Source organism: Canis lupus, chromosome 25 (assembly GCF_011100685.1).
Source record: "Canis lupus familiaris isolate Mischka breed German Shepherd chromosome 25, alternate assembly UU_Cfam_GSD_1.0, whole genome shotgun sequence".
Classification (NCBI taxonomy): domain Eukaryota; kingdom Metazoa; phylum Chordata; class Mammalia; order Carnivora; family Canidae; genus Canis; species Canis lupus.
Genome location: NC_049246.1, coordinates 17,787,218 through 17,810,911, shown reverse-complemented (window position 1 = coordinate 17,810,911; position 23,694 = coordinate 17,787,218). Strand labels below are relative to the sequence as shown.

The 23,694-nt window shown below is 44.6% G+C and overlaps 1 protein-coding gene across 2 annotated transcripts in view; it reads right to left on the bottom strand.

Moving 5' to 3' along the window:
* Positions 1 to 331: 331 nt before the first annotated feature.
* Positions 332 to 23,694, bottom strand: part of CRYL1 (crystallin lambda 1) — a 145,313-nt gene continuing 121,950 nt past the window's right edge. For both annotated transcript variants that reach the window (XM_038573515.1, XM_038573514.1), the window contains exons 6-8: positions 7,638 to 7,743; positions 1,290 to 1,396; positions 332 to 882 (exon numbers count right to left, since the gene is read on the bottom strand). In XM_038573515.1, the coding sequence (XP_038429443.1) occupies positions 769 to 882; positions 1,290 to 1,396; positions 7,638 to 7,743 (327 nt within the window). In that variant the 3' untranslated portion in view covers positions 332 to 768. The remainder of the gene's footprint in view (positions 883 to 1,289; positions 1,397 to 7,637; positions 7,744 to 23,694) is intronic.

The window sequence follows — 23,694 nt, the reverse complement described above, 5'->3', positions numbered from 1 at the left end:
TGGGACAAGACTCCATGTCAAAGAAGATAATATGGTGTTGGGTTAAACTGGTGTATTTACTGTAGAACTTTGGAGCCTTTAATATCCTATAGACAAGAGTGGGGCAGTCAGAGGAGTTTCCCAAACACATCTTACCATCGAGCCCTCAGGCACTCACTGTGGAATCCACTTTGGGAAATACTGGCCCAAATTGGTGGATTTTTACTGAATGGCTGACAAAGGACCTAGAACAAAGTTTTTGCTTAATCACTCATCATGGTCACTCTGAAATATGTCAATCATCAGAATCAAACACTGTCTTTCTCAGAAAGACCAGAAGAAAAAGAACATCTTTATGCAAGGAAAGACTTTTATTCAGAATAAGCATTAGCAAAATGAAGGTAGGTGCCTCATAATGCAGGGCCACAGAGTACTCAGAAAGAGATTAGAAAATCATTACAAAACTTTGCTACAGATTAAAATAAACTTGAAACCACAATCATTGGCTATAAAATGCCGCTGTATGGAATCTCTAAAAATAAAAGGTGAAAATCTTCAGACGATTTGTTCTCTTGCTTGCCCAAGTTGCAGGGAGCCAACAGCCCTCAGATTCCAGTGCAGCTGTGACACCCAAGGCCAGGGAGTGATCAGAGGACCTCTCAGCCCCACCGCTGTGGCCCCACCATTGAATCTGCATGAAGACCACCTGGCCTCCAGGTTCAATTAAGTGCTTGTGATTCTCCCAACGAGGACTCCCAATAACGAAGGATGGGAGCTCAGCAGGAAGCTTTACTGGGACTGCATCTGCCTCTTCAACTTGGCCAGTCTCAGGAGACACTCGTCCCTCCACTGCCTTCTGGCGCCTAAGTGCTCTGGGTCATCAGGAACATTCACACACATGGCCTGGGAATAGGAAACAAAATGAAACAAAAAGAAAAGGAAAAGAAAGAAATAGAAAAAAAACCAGAGCATGAAGAGAAATTAATTTACCGGGAGAGTAATTGTCCCTATTTATGCAAACTGTGACTTTGCTTTCAAAGACCAAAGAAGCTTAGTACATCCTCAATTAACATTAACTTTCCAAATTCACAGAAGGCTATTGCTCCTCTAAGACAATCAAGGTAAGCTCCCAGTTCATTGGTCATACTGCTCTTGGGTCTGCTATGACCACAATGGAACTGTGGACAGGCAAAGGTAGGAGTGAGGAATAATCAAAGTCAAGGGCAAAGACTCTGGCTGCAAATAAAACCTCACCAGTGACCCAGTGCTTCAGCTCAGCTAACACAATCCTCTACAATGAATCTACATACCTGGTTAACTTTTTCAGTGGTGGCCCTGGAAAAGTCTGGAATGGGCCCAAAAGTCTTCAGGACACGTTTCATGCCTTCCCTGTATCTGTCACAGTAGTTTAACATACCTGAAATCATATGAAAACACGTATCCACAATATCAGCAAGAATGCTATATAACTCCAAACTAGGACATCCGTCTAGAGGGTCTCACCCTAGGTCAGATTAATGACATTCTTTTCCTCCTGTGGCTGAAGAAGGCCAGGGGAGCGTCCACCTTGGTCAGCTGGTGCTGGGGCATGAGGACCCTCACCAGTGCTACCATTCAATCTTCCTCTCAAATCCTAAAATCCTAAAAGAATGATGGGACCTGGGGCCTCTGTCAGGTTGGCCCGTGTTCCTGCACTGTTTAGTATCACATTACGTCCTATTTTCATCAAAAATATCTCCTTTGATAATGTGTCTATAAGGTCCCCGGTGCAAATGGCCTATCCCTGGCTATGCCGCTCTGCTGTGCTTCTGCAGCTTCGGGGCCCTGGGGAAGCCAGTGTCTTGGATCCTAAAATAGGGCCCTAGGATTGTGATGTGAGACATGAAGAAGAGGCTTATGCTGAGGGGCAAGGTAGGGAGAAGCGTGGTAACTCAGAAGCAGGCGGACTACATGAGGCTGAAGCTCATACTTCTGTTAGAACTAGAGGTGCACCGAGAGGAACACCAGCCAGGCTGCCTCGTCCCCCACCCGGGGCAGGCTTGCCCTGGCCCGCTCTGCCCAGCAGACAGCGGAGCTCCTCCGGGACTTGTCCCCCGCCCCAGCCCCAGGAGGCAGCTGAGGCTGGGCCAGTGCGGGCGTGCACTTGGGCATGAGTCAGATGGGCAGCTGGACCCAGGTACGTGGAGGCATCAGCCCAAGTCTTGGGCCCCCTGAGGATGGGGGCTGAGCCTCTCACTGCTCTCCCTTTGGCCCATTTCCAACATTTTTCAAGACCAGAAAGACTCAGCAGTCGGTCAGTCAGGCTAAAAAGATAACCAGGGAGCAAATGAAACCGTAGAATTTACAGAGATCCCAGAGTTTGGCTTTCACCTATTCCACAAAAACTGTATGATTAACTCAAAATAAAAATGACCAGCAAGGGATATCCTTTTTAAAAAAACCAAAAACCAAAAAACGGCCTTTTTGGAGTTTAGTTTTGGTGGACCTACACTGATATGAAAGCCTAAAAAAAAATCACTTGGTGTTAATTTTATTTGGCTCAAGTGGTTTTCTTTCTCTTCCAGTGTGCTAAAATTATATCCAATTCCCTCTTAGAAGAGAAACCGTTTTTGAAGGGTAAACATTTCAAACTTACCAACTTTCCTGACGTTAGCACCTACCATTAAGTGGTGGATACTCTTTTTAACATAAGGAGTTTCAAAAAAAAAAAAAAGTTCTGTCTCAAGTGTAACTTGCAAACTCAGAATTTGGAAATGCTCCCTGTTCCAGCACTGGCTAGTACCCTGAAGGGCTTAGCATGTCTGGAACACAGAAAACAACCTATACATTTGTTTCCTTCTGGAAATTAAATATTTACTTCACTGTATCCATTTGTTTATTTATTCGAACGAAAGGTGATAAAATCTAGACACAAATACGGTTTATTCCTTTTGGGGGAGCAGAGACACAAGAATTGGGTAAATTATAAAGACGTGAAATGAGAAGAAAACAGGAAGAATCACTGTAGCTGTGCATTCCTCGCTTGTGCTGCCAGCAGAAGCTCCACGGATCCCCTCTCGGGAACCAACCGCACCTCCCGCGCCTACGTGACCAGCAATAAACCACAGGATTCAATTCACACACCACATTTCACTTCTGGGTTATTTTCCGTCTTCTGAATATGACGTGTTCACCTTTCACTGTCCCTGTGAAGTCAGTTTTAATCTCCTCAGGGCTTTCTATAACTTTTTTCCCTGCTGCCTTTTATAAAATCAGCCGTTTTAAAGAGCATTATATTTCTTCAAAATAGAATACAATGTGGTTAAAATCCTTACAGTACAATTCATAACTTCTCCCACCTGTTTGGGAAACCAATTATAATTTCACTCTAACATAACACTTTCTATAACACGCACTCAGGTTCTTGGGATAAGTGGCCCTGTTGTTTGTGGTGAAGCTAAGGACCCAATAGAGTAGGTGTGTGCAGACCCTCGAGCTTCCCCTGTAGAGGAGCCTGGCTCCCTGAGGAGGGCTCTCCCACATGCCCAAAATACAAGTTCGTGGGGACTTACAGTCAAGATCTGTGCCGTGTCCCACTGTTTACAGAGTTCCAGTACATTTATCAGTTACTGTTATTTGTAACATTTCCTCTTCCATCAGAGAACTATTAAAAGGAGGATTCGACTTTATTTCCAACAATAATTTTGGCTTCTCCACACTGTGAAAGGATTGAGTGGCAATTATTACACAACACCAGTTTCACTGGAAATGTCAAGGAAAAGAAACCACCTTTTATCCTGCTAGTCTCTTTCCCTTATATTACTATGAAATTTGGTCTTTACTTCTAATTTTTTTCTTCTATACTTTCTTGCCCCCTGCCCCCCAAACTCACTAGAGCTTAGCTTTTTAGAAGACTTTTGAATCAAATTTCTTAAGAGATGTTCCTATGGAATGAGGAAAAATGGAGAAAAGAATGGATTCTCATGAAATTAAACTTAGTTTATCATGATATTTTCTAACTTGGAAGTCTTTCGTGGTGAGCCCTCAAAGGCAAGATGGTGTGCTTTCCTGAACCTTCAGCATAACCATGGTGGGTGAATAGGCAGAGAGCCTTCCTCCGTTTGCATGTGTGCAGCAGGCACGTAGCCCCGTTGCTACCTGTGGAAACAGCGCCGTGACATGCTCTGGGTGTTCAGTTTCTTGGAGAGCCCTAACTACCGCTACCCACACCAGAGGAGTCTAGTTTTCACATAGCCTATGAACCCACATCTACATGAGTTCACCTGCTTTTAAGAGACAGAGTTTCACAGAACTTATTGAGGAAGATCAAAGAGGCCCCAAAGCACAGAGCAGCATTACCTAATTCCTACCTGTGTGAGTGAGACCTCACCTGAGGTCAGGGAAGCAGGTGGAGAGAGAAACCTACCTGGGTCCCCTTAACTCTTGAAAGTCCCCACTCTAGCAGCTCACCCGTTTCATTGAAAAGAACAGCTCCATGTAAATGAGCCAAACCCACCAAGTAGGCATATTGATTAGAAAAAAGAGAGAGAGAAGCATCTACACACAGGAGGAAATTTTATGAGGCAGGATGGTAAAAATTGACTTCCACTGGAGGTGATTTCCAGAGGCTGTCAGATTCCGAGACCATCATTCCCTAGGTAGAGGTAAACCCAGGAGGTGTCCAAAGAGCTGCCAGGTATAAAACGGAGCAGTTTCCTGATGAACTAATAGTCTAAAAGCTTAGCAAAGAAACAAACCAAATAGTTAAAGTCTGGAGATATGGCCATTCTGTTGCAAAAATGTCCTAATGTTTAATCATTCCATTTTTCTTCTGGGGAGAGTTAAAAAACTCTAAGTGAATTAAGAAAACAAGACCACACTCTGTATGAATATAACACACTGATCAAGGGACTTCACCTGTGCCAGCCATCGATTTGGTTTAATTCTCATCTGGTTTAATTCTCATGGCACCCTTGTTGCCATCCCCATTTTACTGGTGGGGGAACTCACCTGCACAAAGCTAGTTAGCTTGGAAGGCAGGGAGGGACCCAGGCTGACTGGCTCCGCCAACCAGATCCCCCATTCTGAGAGCTTGTCCTAGAGGGGGGTTGCCTTTGAAAAGCAGCCAAAAGGCAAAGTAAGCATGCTGGCCTCTCATTTTTCAGGTGCCATTTTATGAGATTAAAAACAAATCCTAAAATATTTTGACCACTTGCAGGTAAACTGTAGCTTTAAGACTAATAACCAGCCTTAACCTGAGACGCTGACTTTATGAAAACAACTTCAGAAAAAAAGAATTCTTCCCCTGCAATCTTGAGATATTCTGGACGCCACCATGAAGAATAATGAACATTTCCACTGGCTCAAGCCACATCTTATAATAGTCTTATTCTAGTCTCTGGAATGCTCTGAAGTTGAAAACTACATCTGTCCATCATTATCATATTAAGCCAATTAGGTGTTCTTATCATATTTACTTTGTTTGAAAAATTATTACAGGCCTCCTTCCTGTCTGCCGCACTATTTGGCTCTTGAGTTTCTGGTTTCATTGGCTTCTGTTTCTATTTGTTTGAGAATCAAAGCTGCTCTCAGTTGTCTCCCTATTGATGTCTCATGATACCTGAATTATCTCATTTTTCTGAAGAAAAAATTGTAAAAAGAGAAAAACATGGTGGTTATCGAACAAGGTCTCTATATATGTCAAATGTTGAATAGGTTTGCCACTTTTAAGGTACTGGCTAAAAAAGCATTTGAAATTCTCCAATACTTTTTTTTTTTAATTTATTTTTTATTGGTGTTCAATTTACTAACATACAGAATAACCCCCAGTGCCTGTCACCCATTCACTCCCACCCCCCGCCCTTCTCCCCTTCCACCACCCCTAGTTCGTTTCCCAGAGTTAGCAGTCTTTACGTTCTGTCTCCCTTTCTGATATTTCCTACACATTTCTTCTCTCCAATACTTTATTTTAATGATACTTCAAAACTCCTATTCTACTTTTATGAGGGCCTCTGTCTTTACATTATCTTCCTGTATTCGATCATTGTCCCACCACAGAAGTGATATGCTCCTGCTAGGAAAGTCCTCTATTCCCCCAGTGCCTCTTGGCCATGCGCAGTTTTGAGGAAGAGTCAAGTCAGTTACTGAACCGCATCATCTGCATTACACACATGACCAATCCACTCAAGCCACCATACATGTACCTGCAAGAAGACGACTGCTAAAAACTGCCTTGACTTATTCATCAGAAATTCTATTTCATTAACTACTGTGGCAAAAATTAAACTATTACCAAAACATTGTGGAATTATAAAATCTCACTCAAACAGACTCCCAGAGGTCACTTATTCCAACTTCCCACTTCATTACAGGTATCTCTACTCCGTATCTCTGCTCCATATCTAAACATCCTGACTGGTGGGCAACCAGCCCTCAGCGGCTCTGAATATTTATCCACTTGTAGCATGTGGATGCTCAAATTCAGCCCCCTCAAATTCAGCTCCAGTTATTAGAAACTTCCTGCGGTGTACTGAACCCAAACCTGTCTGCCTAACACATCCACTCTTTCAATCCGGTTCCACCCCCACAAAAGACATGGACAGACAGGCGCACGTGCATGTGCGCGTGCACACACACACACACACACTCTCTCTCTCTCTCTCTCCTCTGGTCACCTTCTTCAGGATAAGCTCCAATTTCTCAACACTTTGGTTCAACGTGGACCATGGAGCTGAAAACAATATTCCTATTCTCTTTCTACATGTTTTATAAGTTAATAATATAATTATTAAGATAATATGGCAATAATTGTAGAAAGTTACGACAACACAGAAAAGCAAAAAGGTAATAGAAGTTACTCATAACTCTCTTAATGTTGAAATTATAAGTAGTAATGACATTTAGGTGACATCATTCGTAGCTCTTAAAAATCTCAGTTTGGGGTAGGTTTTAGTGCTTGCTTTTCAAAAGGTGCCTTGTTTTTGAATTGTTTAAAATGTGACGGACAATTTCATTCTTGGAAGCTTCTCACCTTTCTCAACTTATCTTTCTGTTAGAGTCACTAGATCGTGGGCTTGTACCTACCTCCTCAAGCCCTTTGAAGTAGGCTTCCAGGGTAAATGACAGACCTGGCCTGAACTGCTGCCCTGAATTGTCCCTCCTCTACAGACCACCACCCTCCTGGCTTCCCAGCCTTCTGGAGGGGAATGTACAGCTCAGCAAGTCACACAGAGAAGCTGTTCATATTTAGGCAGAAGATATGTACAGCACAGGTGGTCACTTCACTGTCTTGCCTCTGTAAATAACTGAATCATCTTTCTCAGGAAAACACAACTTTATCTTCTGTCAGGGTGGACGCCATGTGGCAAAGTCTCCATGATAACACCCTCATTTGTCTTTCTTTTCACCCCCACCTGAGTGCTCTCTACTACACAGAGTCCTGAGTTTCCAGGATTCCATGTGGCTTGTCATCTCAGGACACAGCAATCTGCCCCAGCCCTTATCTGTGGGTTACCAGGGCCGGCACTGTCTCTTTCATATGATCCTGTTTCTATTCAGTTTTGTGTGTGTGTGTGTGTGTGTGTGTGTGTTTTAAGGCAAAACTTAACTGTTTACAAACCCCATAAGAACACTCAACAGCACAAAATTTCCATCTTCGCCCCTATGGAAGCAAAGCCTACCTTCTGCATTGAGATGCATAGTTTCTAAGGGTCCGATGAATGCATACCGCATGCCCAGGCCATCTGACATGACAAGGTCAAGGTCACTCGGAGAAACTATTCCTTCCTGAATGGAGAAAATGGGGCAGCATACAGATGAGTCCTCTGGAAAGACAATTCTCTTGCCTTCATTTCAACCTAATCTCTTTAGAGTATGGTCCCAAAATACCCTCCAAAGTGCTGTAACAGAATTTTCATCAGACTTTTCACGACAAAACTATAACATATAAACAGATCCTGAAAAGAAAATATTTTGTGACATGGTCAAATACCAACTCACTTTCTCCTGTAATCCACCTGCCGCCTTATTGTGCCTACCCCCACTGTCTTCCCTTCTCTACTTTATAAGCTGTGTATCACTCACAGCTTTGGAGAGGGCAGGGGTAGAGGAGGATGGGAAGGGGGAGAAGTAAGAACCGGGTGTTGGTGAAAAAGTGCAAGAAGGACTTTCTATGTATTTGCCTGAGATCTGGATGCTAAGACCACGGCCAGCAAAAGAATGAAAGAGTCGTTCTCCAGGCTTTGCCTGCCTGCAAGCCCAGCCTTGTCCAGCTTTTAATGAGTTTGTAAAAATGACATTCTTTGATGAAATGCAGCTTAGAACTGTGTGTTGTTAGCAAGGTGGGGCCCTGGAATCTTCTGCAAATGTGAATTGCAAAGCAAGAGGCAAGTTGTTACGCATTCAGGTTAGATGTCAAGTTGGCCCTCTGTGTTACTTGGTTTGTTCTTTATACAGCCTCCACCTCACACTGATGCTGGAACGAGGAGGAATGCGTTAGCACATATTTGCGTGACCTGGTACTCCACTGCCGGTTCCTCGATGTCTAAAGATATGTTCACCTTGGGTACTTCAGCTCTCAGGAAGGCAGACATGGGGAAACCATCAGGTTTTCCCCTAAGTCTTCACTGGTCACACTGCTGGAATTACTGTTAAGTCTCCAGTTCTTATTTCCTGAGTGGTTTCTTCCACAAACAGAGCACAGTTATAAGAGAGATCTGCCTGACAGCTAGGCCAAGTCTGCCTTCTCTAAGAGACTACCAAGAGCGGCTGCACTGGCTGGCACCTCTTTCCTTGGCAGCCCCCCAGTGACTAGAGTCCCTGGGCAGAGGATGAAATGCTTTGCTGTGGAAATCTCATACCTGCCCCTACCCCCAGGGACACATCCACACATGGTGCCTCCACTTGGCCCCCATGAAGAGGCTCAGATGAGTGGCCCACCCTACTCGGCCTCTTACAGAGCAAATCCTTTACCTTTCCTTGAAAGGGCTATCCATCGTCCTACTGGAGAGGATGTCCATGTGGCAGAGGAAAGCTTTCATCGGAGGGCTTTACCAGGCCCTGTGGCCAACAGGGAAAGCCAGTTTGCCCTCCAGGCAGCCCAGGGAGGTCTAGGATAAGCTCTCTGGGCTCAAGAACTGGATGCTAGAGCTCCCCCTGCTGTCCGCTGTCCCTCCTCCTCTACGCCTCCTCCTCCATCTCTGGGGCTGCTGTGACATCTCGGCTTTCCAGACTTCCAAGCTACTCACAAGGTCCAGAGAAGAAGGGAATTTGTACCCTCTACCTCAATCACCTGCATCAGCTGCTGAGGGAAGACATGCCAGTGCCTCAGGTCCATGGGATGTTGGGACCACCTCAGTGATGCTGAGGTGGAGGACCAGAAAGGGGGTGGAGCCAAACAACCAAGAAGACAGAGTCACCCATGAAGGGCTAGTACCATTTCGACATGACTGGGAAACTTTGAAAGAACCACTTTCTATCCATCTTTGTGTGTGTGAGAGATCAACAAAGATGCACACAGTAGTACCTAAGTGGTCTAGAGATTGAGAAAGCGCAAAAAAAAAAAAAAAAAGAGAGAGAGAGAGAGAGAGAGAAAATGCACCCCGCCCCCTACCCACCAACACCACCAGGTCTGTCTTTCCAGTCGCATCCTCCTCCCTCCTCCCCAGAGGCAAACATCCAGGCTTTTGTTACAACCATTTCTCTACTTCTAAGATCTGCCATCTATGTTGACATTCTTAAACCATGGTTCGCTTTTTGCCTATTTTCATCTTCTTCAAAATGGACTCACACCATGCATTCTTTTGTGACTTGTTTCTTTCATTCATCTTTATGCTTTTAAGGTTCATTTGTGTTGTGTGTAGCTGTAGTCTGTCCACCCTTGTTGATGTATAAAATCATAGTTTACTTATCCATCCTACTGTTCATGCATATTTGGTAATGTTCTTATTTCTGGCTTGTGGGGTGCACATCCAGGAGGAGAACTGCTGTCCTGGGGCACTCATGTTCCAACTTTACTGGATAATGCTAGGTGCTCTCCAGAATGGCTGCACCCATCCATGCTCACTGCCTCCAGCACTGTAAGTGAGCACCCATCACTCTACAACCCTCCAAAACCTGATGGTATAACACTCGCAAAGTTCTGTTAGTCTGCTTGGCTATCATAATGCATTACTAGGTTTCCTATTTGTTCTAAGTCATCCCACCATACACTCATTTTGACTGCTAAGGAGAGTAAACTAATTTATCCAGTTTACTCAAGCACAAGATCCATGGTAATGTCCAGTACTAGCAAGAAACCAATTGTCAGGCATTCCTGCCTCCTTCTCCCTCCTCATCACGCTTTTAGGGCCGGAAGGGTGGCTTCTGGTCCTCTCCCCAGGCTGCCTAAAGGCACTTGCTGTGGCATTCCTGAACCCTGTGAGTTCTGGAATGTCTTGAAAGGCAGCCAGGCAGGGACTCTGCAGATGTTCCCTTGCCCTTGTCCTCCCTCAGGTTCCTGGTCAACATCCCAAACAGCCTGAAGTCTCCACACGGTGCTCAAACTGTAAAGGATACAAATATGGAAGTCATCCTACACTTACCATGCTATTTTTCTTGGCTCTCTTCTTCCATAATTGTGTTTGGTATGTTTAGAGCTGACTTCGAAGGATTTCAAAATACCCCAGAGGTGGGATGCCTGGGTGGCTCAGCAGTTGAGCGTCTGCCTTCAGTTCAGGGCGTGATCCCTGAATTCCAGGATTGAGTCCCACACTGGGCTCCCTATGAGGAGCCTGCTTCTCCCTCTGCCTATGTCTCTGCCTTCTCTCTGTGTCTTTCATGAATAAATAAACACAAATCTTTAAAAAAAAATACACCAAAGGTGAGCCACCCAAGATCAGTAATTTTTGATCTATAAGTATGAGAGCTAATAGTGACCCTAACTAAATAAAACTTTAGAAGGATTCTCCCCACTATGTCACCACATGGGGAAGGAGCCACATTTTCCTCCAATTCCTAAATGTTCTCCAAAATGACCATCTATGTTTTGTCAGTTACTATTCAATTAACTGAACAAATGAGAAGAGGGTAAAGTTTTAATATCTTTACTTCCTAACTCCTCCTTCCTGCCCTATTTGGATTTTCTGAAGTAGATTCTCGTTTTTACCCAGATGTAAAAGGCAGAGAAAAGAAACGGTCGTAAGTAGTAATTCAGTGGAGATGCTCACCAAGCCAGGTTTTGAGTTTACCCTCACCACACTCCGTACTGGAGCAAAGGTTCATGTTTTGGATTCTGCAGCTCAGGCTGCTCGAATTTGCTGTCAAGCTCCACTCTACCCAGATCCTTGGTGACATCTGCGGCCTCGATGCTATTATCAATAATAATATAATTGATAATCACCAGTGGCAGAAGAGCAGAAACAGGCACTTGAGTTGAACACATTGATCTGATCATCAATTCCTTGGAAACAGATCCTACACTACATGCTTGTTTGAAGACTGAAACCCTACCTGCTCCAGCATGTCTGTGGTTCAATGAATATTTATCAGTAGAAATATAAGTACTTCTTTCATTTTGTGGTAAAATTCTCAAGTCACACGTATAAAGAAAAGCCCCAAGTGGTTAAAAAGATTCCAAAAACTCATACAGAGCAATGAACACTAGATCACTGTTAGTTTAAAACCTGGTTTGCATCATGTCCTGAAAAATCACTCAGCAAGGAGAGGCCATCCTGAGTGGTAAGGAATCCCCTTTATTGAAATCTTCTTTCCTCTACTTCCCTTAAGCTAAAACCTAAGACTTTTCACAAGCAACCAGCACACACTCATGCCCGTACACACGCTCTGTATCTTGTCTGCTGGGAATGCATGGCCATCCTGAGGCGGGGAGTGGTGGTGGTGGTGGCAAGACTGCCATCTATGAGTAAAGACAAAATGCAAGGCAGTTAATAAAGTACTCAAACCCCTGCTACACAAACTTTTAGTATAATTAAAGATTTGGGAATGTATCTCCTACCAGAGAGAGAGAACTAGTGTGTTATATATACATGAAGAGATTTACTTCAGGAATTTGGCCTATATGATTGAGAGCACTGACAAGTCTGAATTCTGGAGCAGGAGCTGATGGTGGGAACCTCAGTTCTATTCTTAATAGGCCTTTCAATTGACTGGATGAAGCCTGACCAGGGGATTGAGAATAATCTCCTATACTTAAATTCAACTGATTATAGATGTTAAAGTAATCACATTTATCAAATATCTTTTGATATCAGCAACATCTAGGCTATGTTTGACTGAGTATCAGGGCACTCTGGCCAAGCCAGCATGACCCTCACAGTGGATAGAGTAGAAGTCTAGAGCATGGTCCTCCCCTTCAGGTATCTTGGGCCTAGCCCTTTATTTGTGGGGCAGAAAAGACCCATGGAATGGCCAACAATAAGCAAAAGGCTGACCTGGTGTTTGGAACATGGAATGGGGAGGAGGATCTGGCCTAGTTTAGGGGTGCAGTATTGATGAATGAGTCTCCTGGGACTATTGCCCCTACAGATTACCAGTGACACAGAATTATTTTTCCTTCTTCCTAATCATTGCATTCTCAAATTCAATTTTCTGATTCATGTATTTTTTGCATGCTTTCATTTTCATTTACTTTCCCCATTTCTCTTCATGCCATCTTCCTTATCCACTTCTTTTTACTAATCCCCAGCTTTTGATCTTCCTCTATTTTGTGTTGCTCTATTTTTCACAACACTCTGAATTTTCAGGTTTTTCTTATGCAAATATTGCTTTAATTTGGCTGCCATCATCACCACCAGGGACCCTGATGGTGCCACCAGGAATTTGCATTAGGTCATGCAGGAGCCCTTCCACACCTCCTCAGCCAGAGCCGTTTGGCCTTCAATCCACTGTCTCAACTGAAAAATGGGAGCCAGAAACAGTTTTATCTTAGGAAAATGTCAAATAATGAAATGCAACAAACAAGGGCATGAAGGGGCCATTGGTCTTGTTTTAATATCACTCCAGTGAGAGGCCAAAGAGCAGGGATTACAGAAAGAGAGCCCACCAACCTCTAATTAGAGCGAGGATGGAACAAAGTTAAACTTCAGTGAGCTCCCTCCCCTGCAAAGATGTTTCAGCATGAGCTACATGAGATAACCACTGAGGTAGAATAACTCAAGTATGAGTGAGGGGTTCTAGACTCTCTTTTTCAGAAACATCCAATTCTGGAGTCCTGATGAATGGTAGAGAAAGTAATATAGTTACAGGTTTTGAAGTGGAAATTAAGAACCACCAGGATGGTTCACGGTTTTTCTCGTGAAAAACAAACTAGAGGGGGGATCCCTGGGTGGCGCAGCGGTTTGGCGCCTGCCTTTGGCCCAGGGCGCGATCCTGGAGACCCGGGATCGAATCCCACATCAGGCTCCCGGTGCATGGAGCCTGCTTCTCCCTCTGCCTATGCCTCTGCCTCTCTCTCTCTCTCTCTCTCTCTCTCTCTCTCTCTGTGACTATCATAAATAAATTAAAAAAAAATTAAAAAAAAAACAAACTAGAATCATGAGTTAGTTCCCTCCATTTATGTATTATATAGGTTTTTTTTTTTTTTAAGATTTTATTTATTCATGAGAGACACAGAGAGAGAGGCAGAAACAGAAAGAGAAGCAGGCTCCTCACAGGGAGCCCAATGCGGGACTCAATCTCAAGACCCCGTGATCATGACCTGAGCTGAAGGAAGATGTTCAACCACTGAACCACCCAGGTGCCCCTATAGTTTTGTTTTCTATACTCTTTGACAAGCATTACTTCTCCTCCATGCAACATGAAACTTGACTCCAGAGCAAGAGGGAAAAAGACCTGCACCAACCACCCCCAGTCAAGCTACCTTCCAGGGAGGTGAGGCAAATGCAAGATTTTAATACATAAGAAAGAAAAGACTACTAAGTGAGGCCCCACTATTACTCAAAGGCTTGTGGTCAGGCCCGGCTTCTTGCCAAAACCTGCAAGTTTTCTTGGAAGCAAGGCATAAACATTCCTGCAGAATGACTCAAGCAAATTTTGCTAACTTGTGGAAGAGCTGATTGAACACCAAATTTGGCTGATGCAAGAGGACACTGATTCACAAAACACCCATTGTCTAGAGGCTGCTGAGAGGGCGCCCAGGGGAAAAAGAGATGAGAGGGACAAGATGGACTGTCTTGGGCAGGTGGAGGAGGCAAGCCCACGAGCACCACTGATGGCAAGAGATGCGGGCCAAACCCTCTGAAAGCATCTTTGCTACATCTAGCAGGTGGCAGACACATTGCTCCTCTCTGACAGGGAGATCCCACACTGTCAGCAATTATTCTATGAAAAGTCCCCAGGAGAAGAGACTAGCCCAGCAAGGATGTTCACTGTGGCATTATAGTGCCGGAAAACTTGGAACTACCTTAAAACAACTTATAATAGGGGAGGGATTAGATTTTTTTAAAAGATCAACTAAAAGAAATATCATTAAACCATTAAAAATGGAATAGTCCTTTTAAAAAAAAAAGATTTATTTATTTGAGAGAGAGAACACATGTGTGCGTGAGTGGACAGTGGGGAGAGGGAGAGGGAGAGTCCTAAGCAGGCTCCATGTTGAGCACAGAGCTAGAACCAGGACCCTTAGATCATGACCTGGACTGAAATCAAGTGTCGGACGCTCAACTGACTGAGATGCCCAGGGGCCCCTCGAGGAAAGTATTCTTAATAAAGACAAGATAAGAACACAATAAAATAAAAGCAGTTGACTGTTTCAGGGTAGGGGAAATATAGGTGGTATTTTTTTCCCCTTTGATTATTCTTCAAATCAAACTGTTTAAATGGAAACAAATCAAAACTAGGAAAGGGAAAGAGGGGAAAGACTCTCCACTACAAGGTATGCTCCAGAGCTCTGTCGGCCCCAGGTGGTAATAACTCCCCAGTGTGTTTTTCTCTTACTGTGCAATGCTTAGAACAATGTTTTCAGGGAGAAAAATAATGGTATTCTGGAGTCTGAAAGATAAGGGGAAGTCTTGACCTACAAACAAACACAGTAGAAGGAATACACCCTTCTGTGCAAATATCACTGTACTGCTGTCAGCAAGGGAGCAGTGCCTTAGCGGGAGGTCCTCTGGGGACAAAGTTTTCACAAAGAGGTTTGCACCCAGGAGTACAAGCACTCCCTCCAAAACCAGAAGCACAGCACAGCCCCATCTCTGCCTACCTCTCCTTCGTAATTCCAGCAGAGCTTTCTGCCCCTGTGTCTCCAGATCACGGCCGGCCTCCTGCCCTCCCAGAAGGCACAGGAGGCCAGGTGATGAGGCTGCAGTTTTGGTTGTCACTGGCAGCCTCTCTTCCCTGCCTTTTCTCTTGGGGCCCCCTAGTATGTTCCCCCTTCTCCCTTTCCCTCCTCTATTTTAGGGGCCCACTGCCCACTGCCTGTTAACTTTCCAGCTCACATGGGAGGAGCTGAAATCCATCATTGATATTGATTGATAGATCATGATTTATACTGGTGATGATAGGTGGTCAGGAGTTAGCATAAGAGCATTTTCATTGGGATCCCTGGGTGGCGCAGCGGTTTGGCGCCTGCCTTTGGCCCAGGGCGCAATCCTGGAGACCCGGGATCGAATCCCACATCGGGCTCCCGGTGCATGGGGCCTGCTCCTCCCTCTGCCTGAGTCTCTGCCTCTCTCTCTCTCTCTCTCTCTGTGGCTATCATAAATTTAAAAAAAAAAAAAAAGCATTTTCATTTAGTTTTAAGGGTTGTTAGAATACTAGCATTGAAGTCTTGACTTTAAACACCGTTAAAGTAATCCAGGCATGCCAAACAGGTTTTTAAAAATTTGAATATGTGGTTGATGTTTTCATTATGTCTATCTGTTAATAAGTCCAGCAGGGGCTGTCCTTTCAGGGGGGCTCTGGTGCTGGCCAATGTGGCTACTCAGAAGGTAACCTCCCATAAAATAGTAAATCCTATCATAAAAATTGCCTACTCCTTATAGACTATCAGGACTATGAATGATTCCCAGCCAGCAAAAACAGTTTTCAGAGGGAAGAGAATTCTAGTTTCTTCAGCAACTTACATCTTCCCTGGACTTCTCTGGAGAGAAGCTTCAGTGTGTGCCGCGGCAGAGTCTACGGTGCCCATCAGATCAGACAGGAGCTTGGGAGAGTGGAGCCGGACCAGACTCCCTGCACAGGGCACGGGACTCGGCACTAGTGTGAGGCAGGAAGAGCTACCCAAACGTGCCAGGCGCTGTTTCTGCCCAAAGCCGCCTGCCTGTAGCCCCGCATCCCAGCGGCTTATCACAGCACTGGAACACACCTCAAGTTGTACATGCATTGAGTCCTTCCAACCAGATAGCTGACTACTTAACTTCCTCTTCTCTCGGGGCCAATGGGACACATAACACTTGCTGAGTCCTAACTGTGGGTTCCAATATGGTTCTGGGGCTTCCGAAAAAGCACCGCCTCCCCTTACTACCTCTGAACAGAAGGCCATCAATAGGGAGCTCTCTGGACTTTAAGCCAATGTGAAAGCAGGTTGCAACTAATTTAGAGGAAGGTCCTGGCGAAGGAGGTGACACGTCGGCTCAAAGATCCTGCACTCCCAGGCGGGTCCTGCACTCCCAGGTGCCCACTGAGCTGTTGTACTGAGAGATAGGATGGAGCCAGGAAAATGACAGTCATGACAGATCCATGACAGCCTTTGGGAAAACTTCACAGGGTAAAAAAAGTCAAGAGACCTCTTTAATGTCCCCAGGTGATACACTTGCTGCCACAGACAGGCTGCCCCATGCTTTGGGAGGCAAGAAAGGCAGAGGCCAGGTGGGCACAGAGACAACGGACCCAGGGTGTGTGAATAGGGTGGAAAGGTGAGCATGCTTCAGGTCCTGGAGAGGTGGGACATGGTACCTCACTGGCCTCATCAATACTGATGTCTGGGCTGTATTTTCAGGAGATAGAATAAATAATGCAGAAATGGCAGAAAAAAATGTCTTAAGAAAAAGCTTTGCTGGGTGAATTTTGCCTTGATGAGAAAGAAAAAAGAAATGCACAGAATTGGGCATGCTGGGGATGGGAGGCTGGCGGACTCCGTGCATGCAGCACCTGACACTGAGTAGATGAACACAGAAGGAAAAAGCACAAGGCAGGCAAGGCCATGGGAGGACACAGGGCAGGAGAGGAAGTGAGAGGAAACATACTTTCCTATGTGAGGCCAGGAGACCTGCCCAAGGCTGGTCCCCAAAGGGAGGTCCAAGCCAGGAATGAAACAAGCAGATAGAATTGGAGCTCCTGGGGGGCTCAGTGGGTGGAGCATCCAGCTTCAGCTCAGGTCATGATCCCGGGGTCCTGGAACCAAGCCCCACATTGGGCTCCTTGCTTCTCCTTCTCTTTCTGCTGCACCCCCCTTGTACTTATGTACTCTCTCTGTCAAATAAATAAAATCTTTAAAAAAGAAAAGAAGAAACAGAGATAGTATCACTTCTGGAAGGATGTGAGGCTCAGAGCAGGGGAAGGAAACTCCCAGATCCCAGAGTTCAGGGAGTAGGGCTGCTATAGGCTGGTTCTTTTCAACCACGAGGGAGGTTCAGTCAAACACATTACCTCTTTAATTAAAAAAAAAAAAAAAAACTAAACTAAACTTTTAAATTTTAAAACACACACAATGTAGAAAATCATACAGTTGAGGGTATGGTGTGGAGGGCAGGAGCTTGGGTCTTCCTTGGCTCCTTTAACTTCCCTTTATACGACTCGCCCTCCTGCTTGGCTCTTCTCGCCACGTATACAAACAGGTGTCACCAATGTCTGAACCATTTGCTCAATCAAGCCTCAACTTTTTCCTACTGGATACATTCCAGATTAGCCATAGCCCGGAGCATTCTACAGTGTTTCCAACACCTTCCCTGCAAAGAAAAGCCTCTAATATGACCCTGCCTTCCAATTACCTGCAAGCGACTGCTTTGAACATGCTTCCTCTTGTCTAGCCTCTCGAGACACAAGACCACTATTGCCTCTTCCCTGATCCCAAAGCCAGCAAAACAAGTGGCTTAGCCTGACCCGGCTCTGTTTTTTTCTCTGTAGCCTTCCTGCCCTGCCTTGTACTGTTTTTCTTCCAGAGAGAAGGCTGAATGATTGGCAGGGAGCATACCTACTTGGCCACAGGTACCTACTCAGGGGGACATTTATGGAAAAAAGCCATCAGTGAAATGCTGGGTCTCCCCAGCCTGTCAGAAAACTGTGGGCCACAAAGGCAGTTGACGGTCCGACATGGCTTCCTTCTCAGAATGCTGAATATGTGGGGAGCAAACTTCCTGAGGATTAACATGAACTTGGAGAACTGGACCTGGTTTATATTAATACTGGTTCATAAAAGGAAAGAAGAAATCAAATGACCGCCCGCCTCCACAGAGTCACAGCACATGGGAGAGAAGCATAAGAGATACTTAAAGTAGTGAACTTACAATTTCAGATCTTTGCCCCTAAAATACATTCACCCCATCAGTTCTCCTTTGTGTCACCTCCCATTCCGTGAAAGAGCTTGCAGTACGTTCTAATTTAAGTGTAGCAATCCATGCGGAAGCAGGTTGCTCATTCATCTAGCCAACAACACAAGACCCAGCGCACGCCACACAGGTGCACCTGATTTGCAAGTACAAGAAGCCTGCTCATTTCCGGCTGTCACCCCTGGAGGGACCCACTTTTGTTCACACAGGCCCATGACTAATAAGAGGAAAACCTGGCCACGATTTGCATCCCTACTCGGAAATCTAAAGGCTAGATGAGGGTGGCTGATGAAAAGTGTGTGGCCAGCATGACAAGGAAGATGCTGTCTGGGCATCTATCCCCAAATCAGTCCTGTGGGACACGTGGAAGGCCAGCTTTGATTTGGAAAAAATGACTCACCTCTCCTGAGCAGTTACAACTAGCATTCTTTTGTTCTAATGTGCTTGTGTTTTAATTAAAAGTGAGTTAAATCCTCTTTTAAAGTTGATTTTCATATCACTTTTGATACCAACCAGAGGTATTCAGTGTCACAAAACTAGGACTGGAAATCACGGCTTATAAAGTGACCAGGTGGAAATCTCTCCACTAAGCAGAAGCCAGTTAGAGCTGCATGTTTATCTATTATAAGCCTAAGTCAGATAAAGAGAGTCAGAAACAAGGGACATACAGAGACAGAAGAACATGGAAGGAGAAAAGACAAAGAGGCAGTAGAATATATTATATCTCACTGAAATTAAGACTGGATCAAAAGTTAAATGACTACTGAATGTTCTACTAAGGAAGAAACATGCTGCCCATAAAAATAAGATGTTAAAATGTAAAAACAACAAAAAACCAAAACCATAAAGTTTACCTTAAAACAGATGAACTACAACACATCAAGTCTTTGATCAGTGTCTCACTAGGGACAGAGCTTCTCCAGCTTGCTTCAAGGAGCATATGAACGTCCTGCAGAGCTTATTAAAATGCAGAGTGTGGTTCTGCAGGTCTGAGATGGGCCCTCAGATGCTGTGTTGGTAACGAGCTCCCAGGTGAGGCCCCCCGCCCACCCCCCCCCATGCCTTCTAGGAGTCTCACATGCTTAGCCAGGATGTGAGCATTTCAGCTCAGAGCTAATACGCTGGTGGCAGCTGTTGCATTAAAAAAACTACACGGGATTCAGGAACTCAGAAAACATGGGCACCATTACAGCACCACAGTCTGTAACACGCACTAAACCATTATCATATGCCAGGCATATTCTAAGCCCTTTACATATGTAACCCCATCTAATCCTCATCATGTCCCAATGAGAAATAGTCCATCGTCACCTCCACTCACAAGTGCAGATGCTGAAGCACGGAAGTGGCACAGGTTTGAATCCCCAGCAGACTGCAGAATGTGAATCAAACCACTTAACTCTTGAGCCAGTTTCTTAATAGGTAAGGGCAAAAAATAACAATGTTATTTTTAAGATGGGATGAGATGGGATGACCTGAAAATACCTGTAAATCATGAAAAATATAAAGGAAAGTGCTTTGTAAACTTCTAAACACTATACAAACTAAAGTTACTGATGAGTAGATGATCCTCAGGGGTTCCCTGTGCTAAGACTCCTAATTCCTGTGTTACAGTCTCATATTCAACAGAAACACCTAAATGAGTTTATCACAAAAGGTCTCCTCAGTTAATTTTACTATATGATCTCAGAGATACATTTTATTAACTGAAACAATCCTTCATAAAAGGAATTAGACCCAGATCCCATAAACTATGCCTGCCTGACAAGAAACCAAGAACTGAATTCCTGCAGCTCAGGGCATGAAAAAAAGAAATCCAACCTCAAAATTACATTGCTCAGAAGGGTGAATAAAACCTGAGATAAGCAATTTCCAAAGCTCATTACCAACACATTCCAACAGGCTGAGAATCTGCTGATGGCTTTATGATTCACTCCAGCTCACCTCCACCTACCCTGCTTGGATGGAGCAAGAATTTATAGGCAGTACAAGCTCAGATGTTGTCTGGGTGAGGGTTTTATTATCATAACACAACTTCCTTTATTGCGATCATTAGCTTAAGAATATTGACTTAAAATCACATTCTTGGCCAATAGGATCTTGTGCCCTAGTGACCCAATCTTGGGCTACTAGACTGTAGCTGGACTTGTTCATCTGGCATTTCTAAGCTTACAAAGGGCTGCTCCATCTCAATTCTGAAGCCAAACTGGAAGGGAAAATATGGGGTGAGCACCTGTGAACATAACCCAGTAACCTTGTTCCTTCAGGTACCTAGCAGCCCATCTTTCTCCCAGTCTTGTTCTTGCCAAGCTTACATAGCTGTGTGGGGACAGACAATCGACGGCAAGACAGTCTGTCATGGTCTAGGTTGCCACAAAGATGAAGTGTGTCTTGTTCCCAGCACTTTCTCTTTCTGACCAGGAAATAATGTCTGCAGCTCACCTCCCTCTTCTTGAATGGGCAGGCCTGCACAGAAGCCTCCCTAATCTTTCCCTGCTCCACCCTTAGAATTACTCTTCCATGCTTGGCTGCAAATATTAAAATATGTGCTCCAGAGTTGGTGAATGAAACTCAAAAACAGAAACGACATAAAGAAAATCAATGAAACAAAAAGTTGCTTCTTCAAAATAATCAATAAAATTGATAAAGCTCTAGCAAGGCTGACAAGGATAAAAAGAGAGCAGACAACAATCCCCCATATCAGGAACGAAACCAGGAATATCACTACAGACCCTGTGGACGCTAAGTATGAGAGTACCACCAACACCTTTAAGTTCATGAATTCAACAACTCAGAAGAAATGGAACGATTTCTTAAAAGCCACAAACCATTAAAACTCAACCAAGATGAAACAGACAACCTGAATGGTTCTTATAACAATTAAAGAAGCTGAACTTGTCATTAAAAATCTCTTGGGGGGGATCCCTGGGTGGCACAGCGGTTTGGCGCCTGCCTTTGGCCCAGGGCACGATCCTGGAGACCCGGGATTGAATCCCACGTCGGGCTTCCGGTGCATGGAGCCTGCTTCTCCCTCTGCCTATGTCTCTGCCTCTCTCTCTCTCTCTCTCTCTCTCTGTGACTATCATAAATAAATAAAAATTAAAAAAATTTTTTTAAAAATCTCTTGGAAAAGAGCCCTCCACACCCAGGTGCTTTCACTGGAGAATTCTACCAAACATTTAAAGAAGAGTTAACAAAAATTTTATAATCTCTTCAAAAAAATAAAGAGGGAAAACTTACCAATTCATTTATGTGTTATTACCTTGATAGCTAATGAAGTGTTAGCTTGATATCAAAACTAAATAAAGACAGTAAAAAAAACCCCACAAAACTATAAACCAGTATTTCTTCTGAACTTAGGAAAAATTCTCAACAAAACATAAGCAAACTGACTCTAGCAATGTCCAGAAAGAATTACACACCTGCTGGTATTTATTTCTGGTATGCTAGGCTGCGTCAACATGGGAAAATCAATCATAACCTGCCAGATCAACAAAATTAGCAAATGGCAAAACAGCATCTTTCTGCTCCTCTGATACCTGCATTAAGACACCACCATGGCTGAAGAGAAATGCGAGCCATCATTCTGGCCAGGCCCCCTGCCTCTCCCACTGCAGCTCACACCCCAACTCGTGGGTAGAACTCCTGGAAATTCACACTTGGATTTGATTTGTGCAGAGCTGTCTACACACAACACCACAGAACAGTATTCCTCACTGCATCGCTGACATGGCACCGAGAAGCCAGGACAGTGGCATGCAGGCCCATATGCTGCACGAGACATCTTTGTGCTCTGCAACTAAGGCACCTTGCAGCTTTCATACCTGAAAGCACACTAGCCCTAGTGTGGGTCAAAGAGAAAAGGTTCTGCCAAATTTCAACTTGCTCTGTGAATCAAAGGAATGAGACTAAAGCGCCCATGATGAGTCCCTTGACCTCATCTTAGCTCCTGGTGTTTTCTACAGCAAGGCTGAGCCTTAGTGCTTTGGCCCACACGTGAAACCTACCACAGAAGGAGAATGTCTTGGAAAGATAAATTCTTTGAGATCTTTGGAACTTTTGAACTTAAGACATATAAAAAAAAATCTTCGCTTTTTATTGCAAAACATCCCCAATTCAGCTCCTTTTTATATTAAAGTTGCCCTTAAATGTTTTGAGGGAAACTCGGAACACCCTAAAATCTAAATTCAAGTTCAACTAGCTCTGAAATTGTGAGTCAAAGGGGTGTCATGTAACCCCAGCCCTGACTGGGGCTCAGCACACGCGTGCAGATCTGCACACAGCAAGGTGGGGCTCCCGAGAGGCTCTCTCACTTTGCCTGACTCTCAATGTCTTAAGTGGAAACAAGACCACAGGCAGCACAGGTTTTCCTTTAAGAAATTCATGTGAGGGCAGCCCCAGTGGCTCAGCGGTTTAGTGCCGTCTGCAGCCCAGGGTGTGATCCTGGAGACCCTGGATCGAGTCCCACGTCAGGCTCCCTGCATGAAGCCTGCTTCTCCCTCTGCCTGTGTCTCTGCCTCTCTCTCTCTCCTCTCTATGTATTCTCATGAATAAATAAATAAAATATATTAAAAAAAAAAAAGAAATTCATGTGATAAAGTCAAGACTCCTTAAGCCACCCCACCTAATGGGCAGAAATACTGATCCACTATGCCCAAGGGGAGGGTGGGGAGGTGGGTTAAGAAAAATGTGCCTTTAGTGGGTCAGCTGGGCTGCAGTGTGGAGAACTCGGAGGGAGGAGCCAGGGAAGGACTCTCTCAGCGGGACTCTGGCTCTGCCAGCCCCAGAGCCTAGGAAAGTAGGGCCGCAGTGTGGAAGTTCAGAACCCACACCTGTGACTTCTCTGCCCCGAGAAACAACTTTGGGAGCAGGTGTGCTGATGGCCCTCCTAAGCAGCAATGGTCAAAGCACCTCGGGGACAACAATGGTGTCCCTGCCCTCTGACCTGTTCCCTCCATGATCCCCTGTCCCACAACTGAAAGACTTCACCTGTCACTAAAGTCTCTGCAGAGCTCTGGAATGCCCACCACTCTATTCCTGCCTCACCCCATCCTGGACAGAGGGACCTGCTGTTTCTAGGCCTGCCTGAATTCTGTCCATAGATCATCTTTATTTCTAAAAGTGAATTATCTTACACACATTCACCAAAGAAACTTGAGGTTCTAGTCACACTTTATCATCTCATTTCTGTAGCCTTTTCTCAATTTTTCACATTCAAACCGTATCCTGCTGAATTTTAGCATTTGGTGCTCTA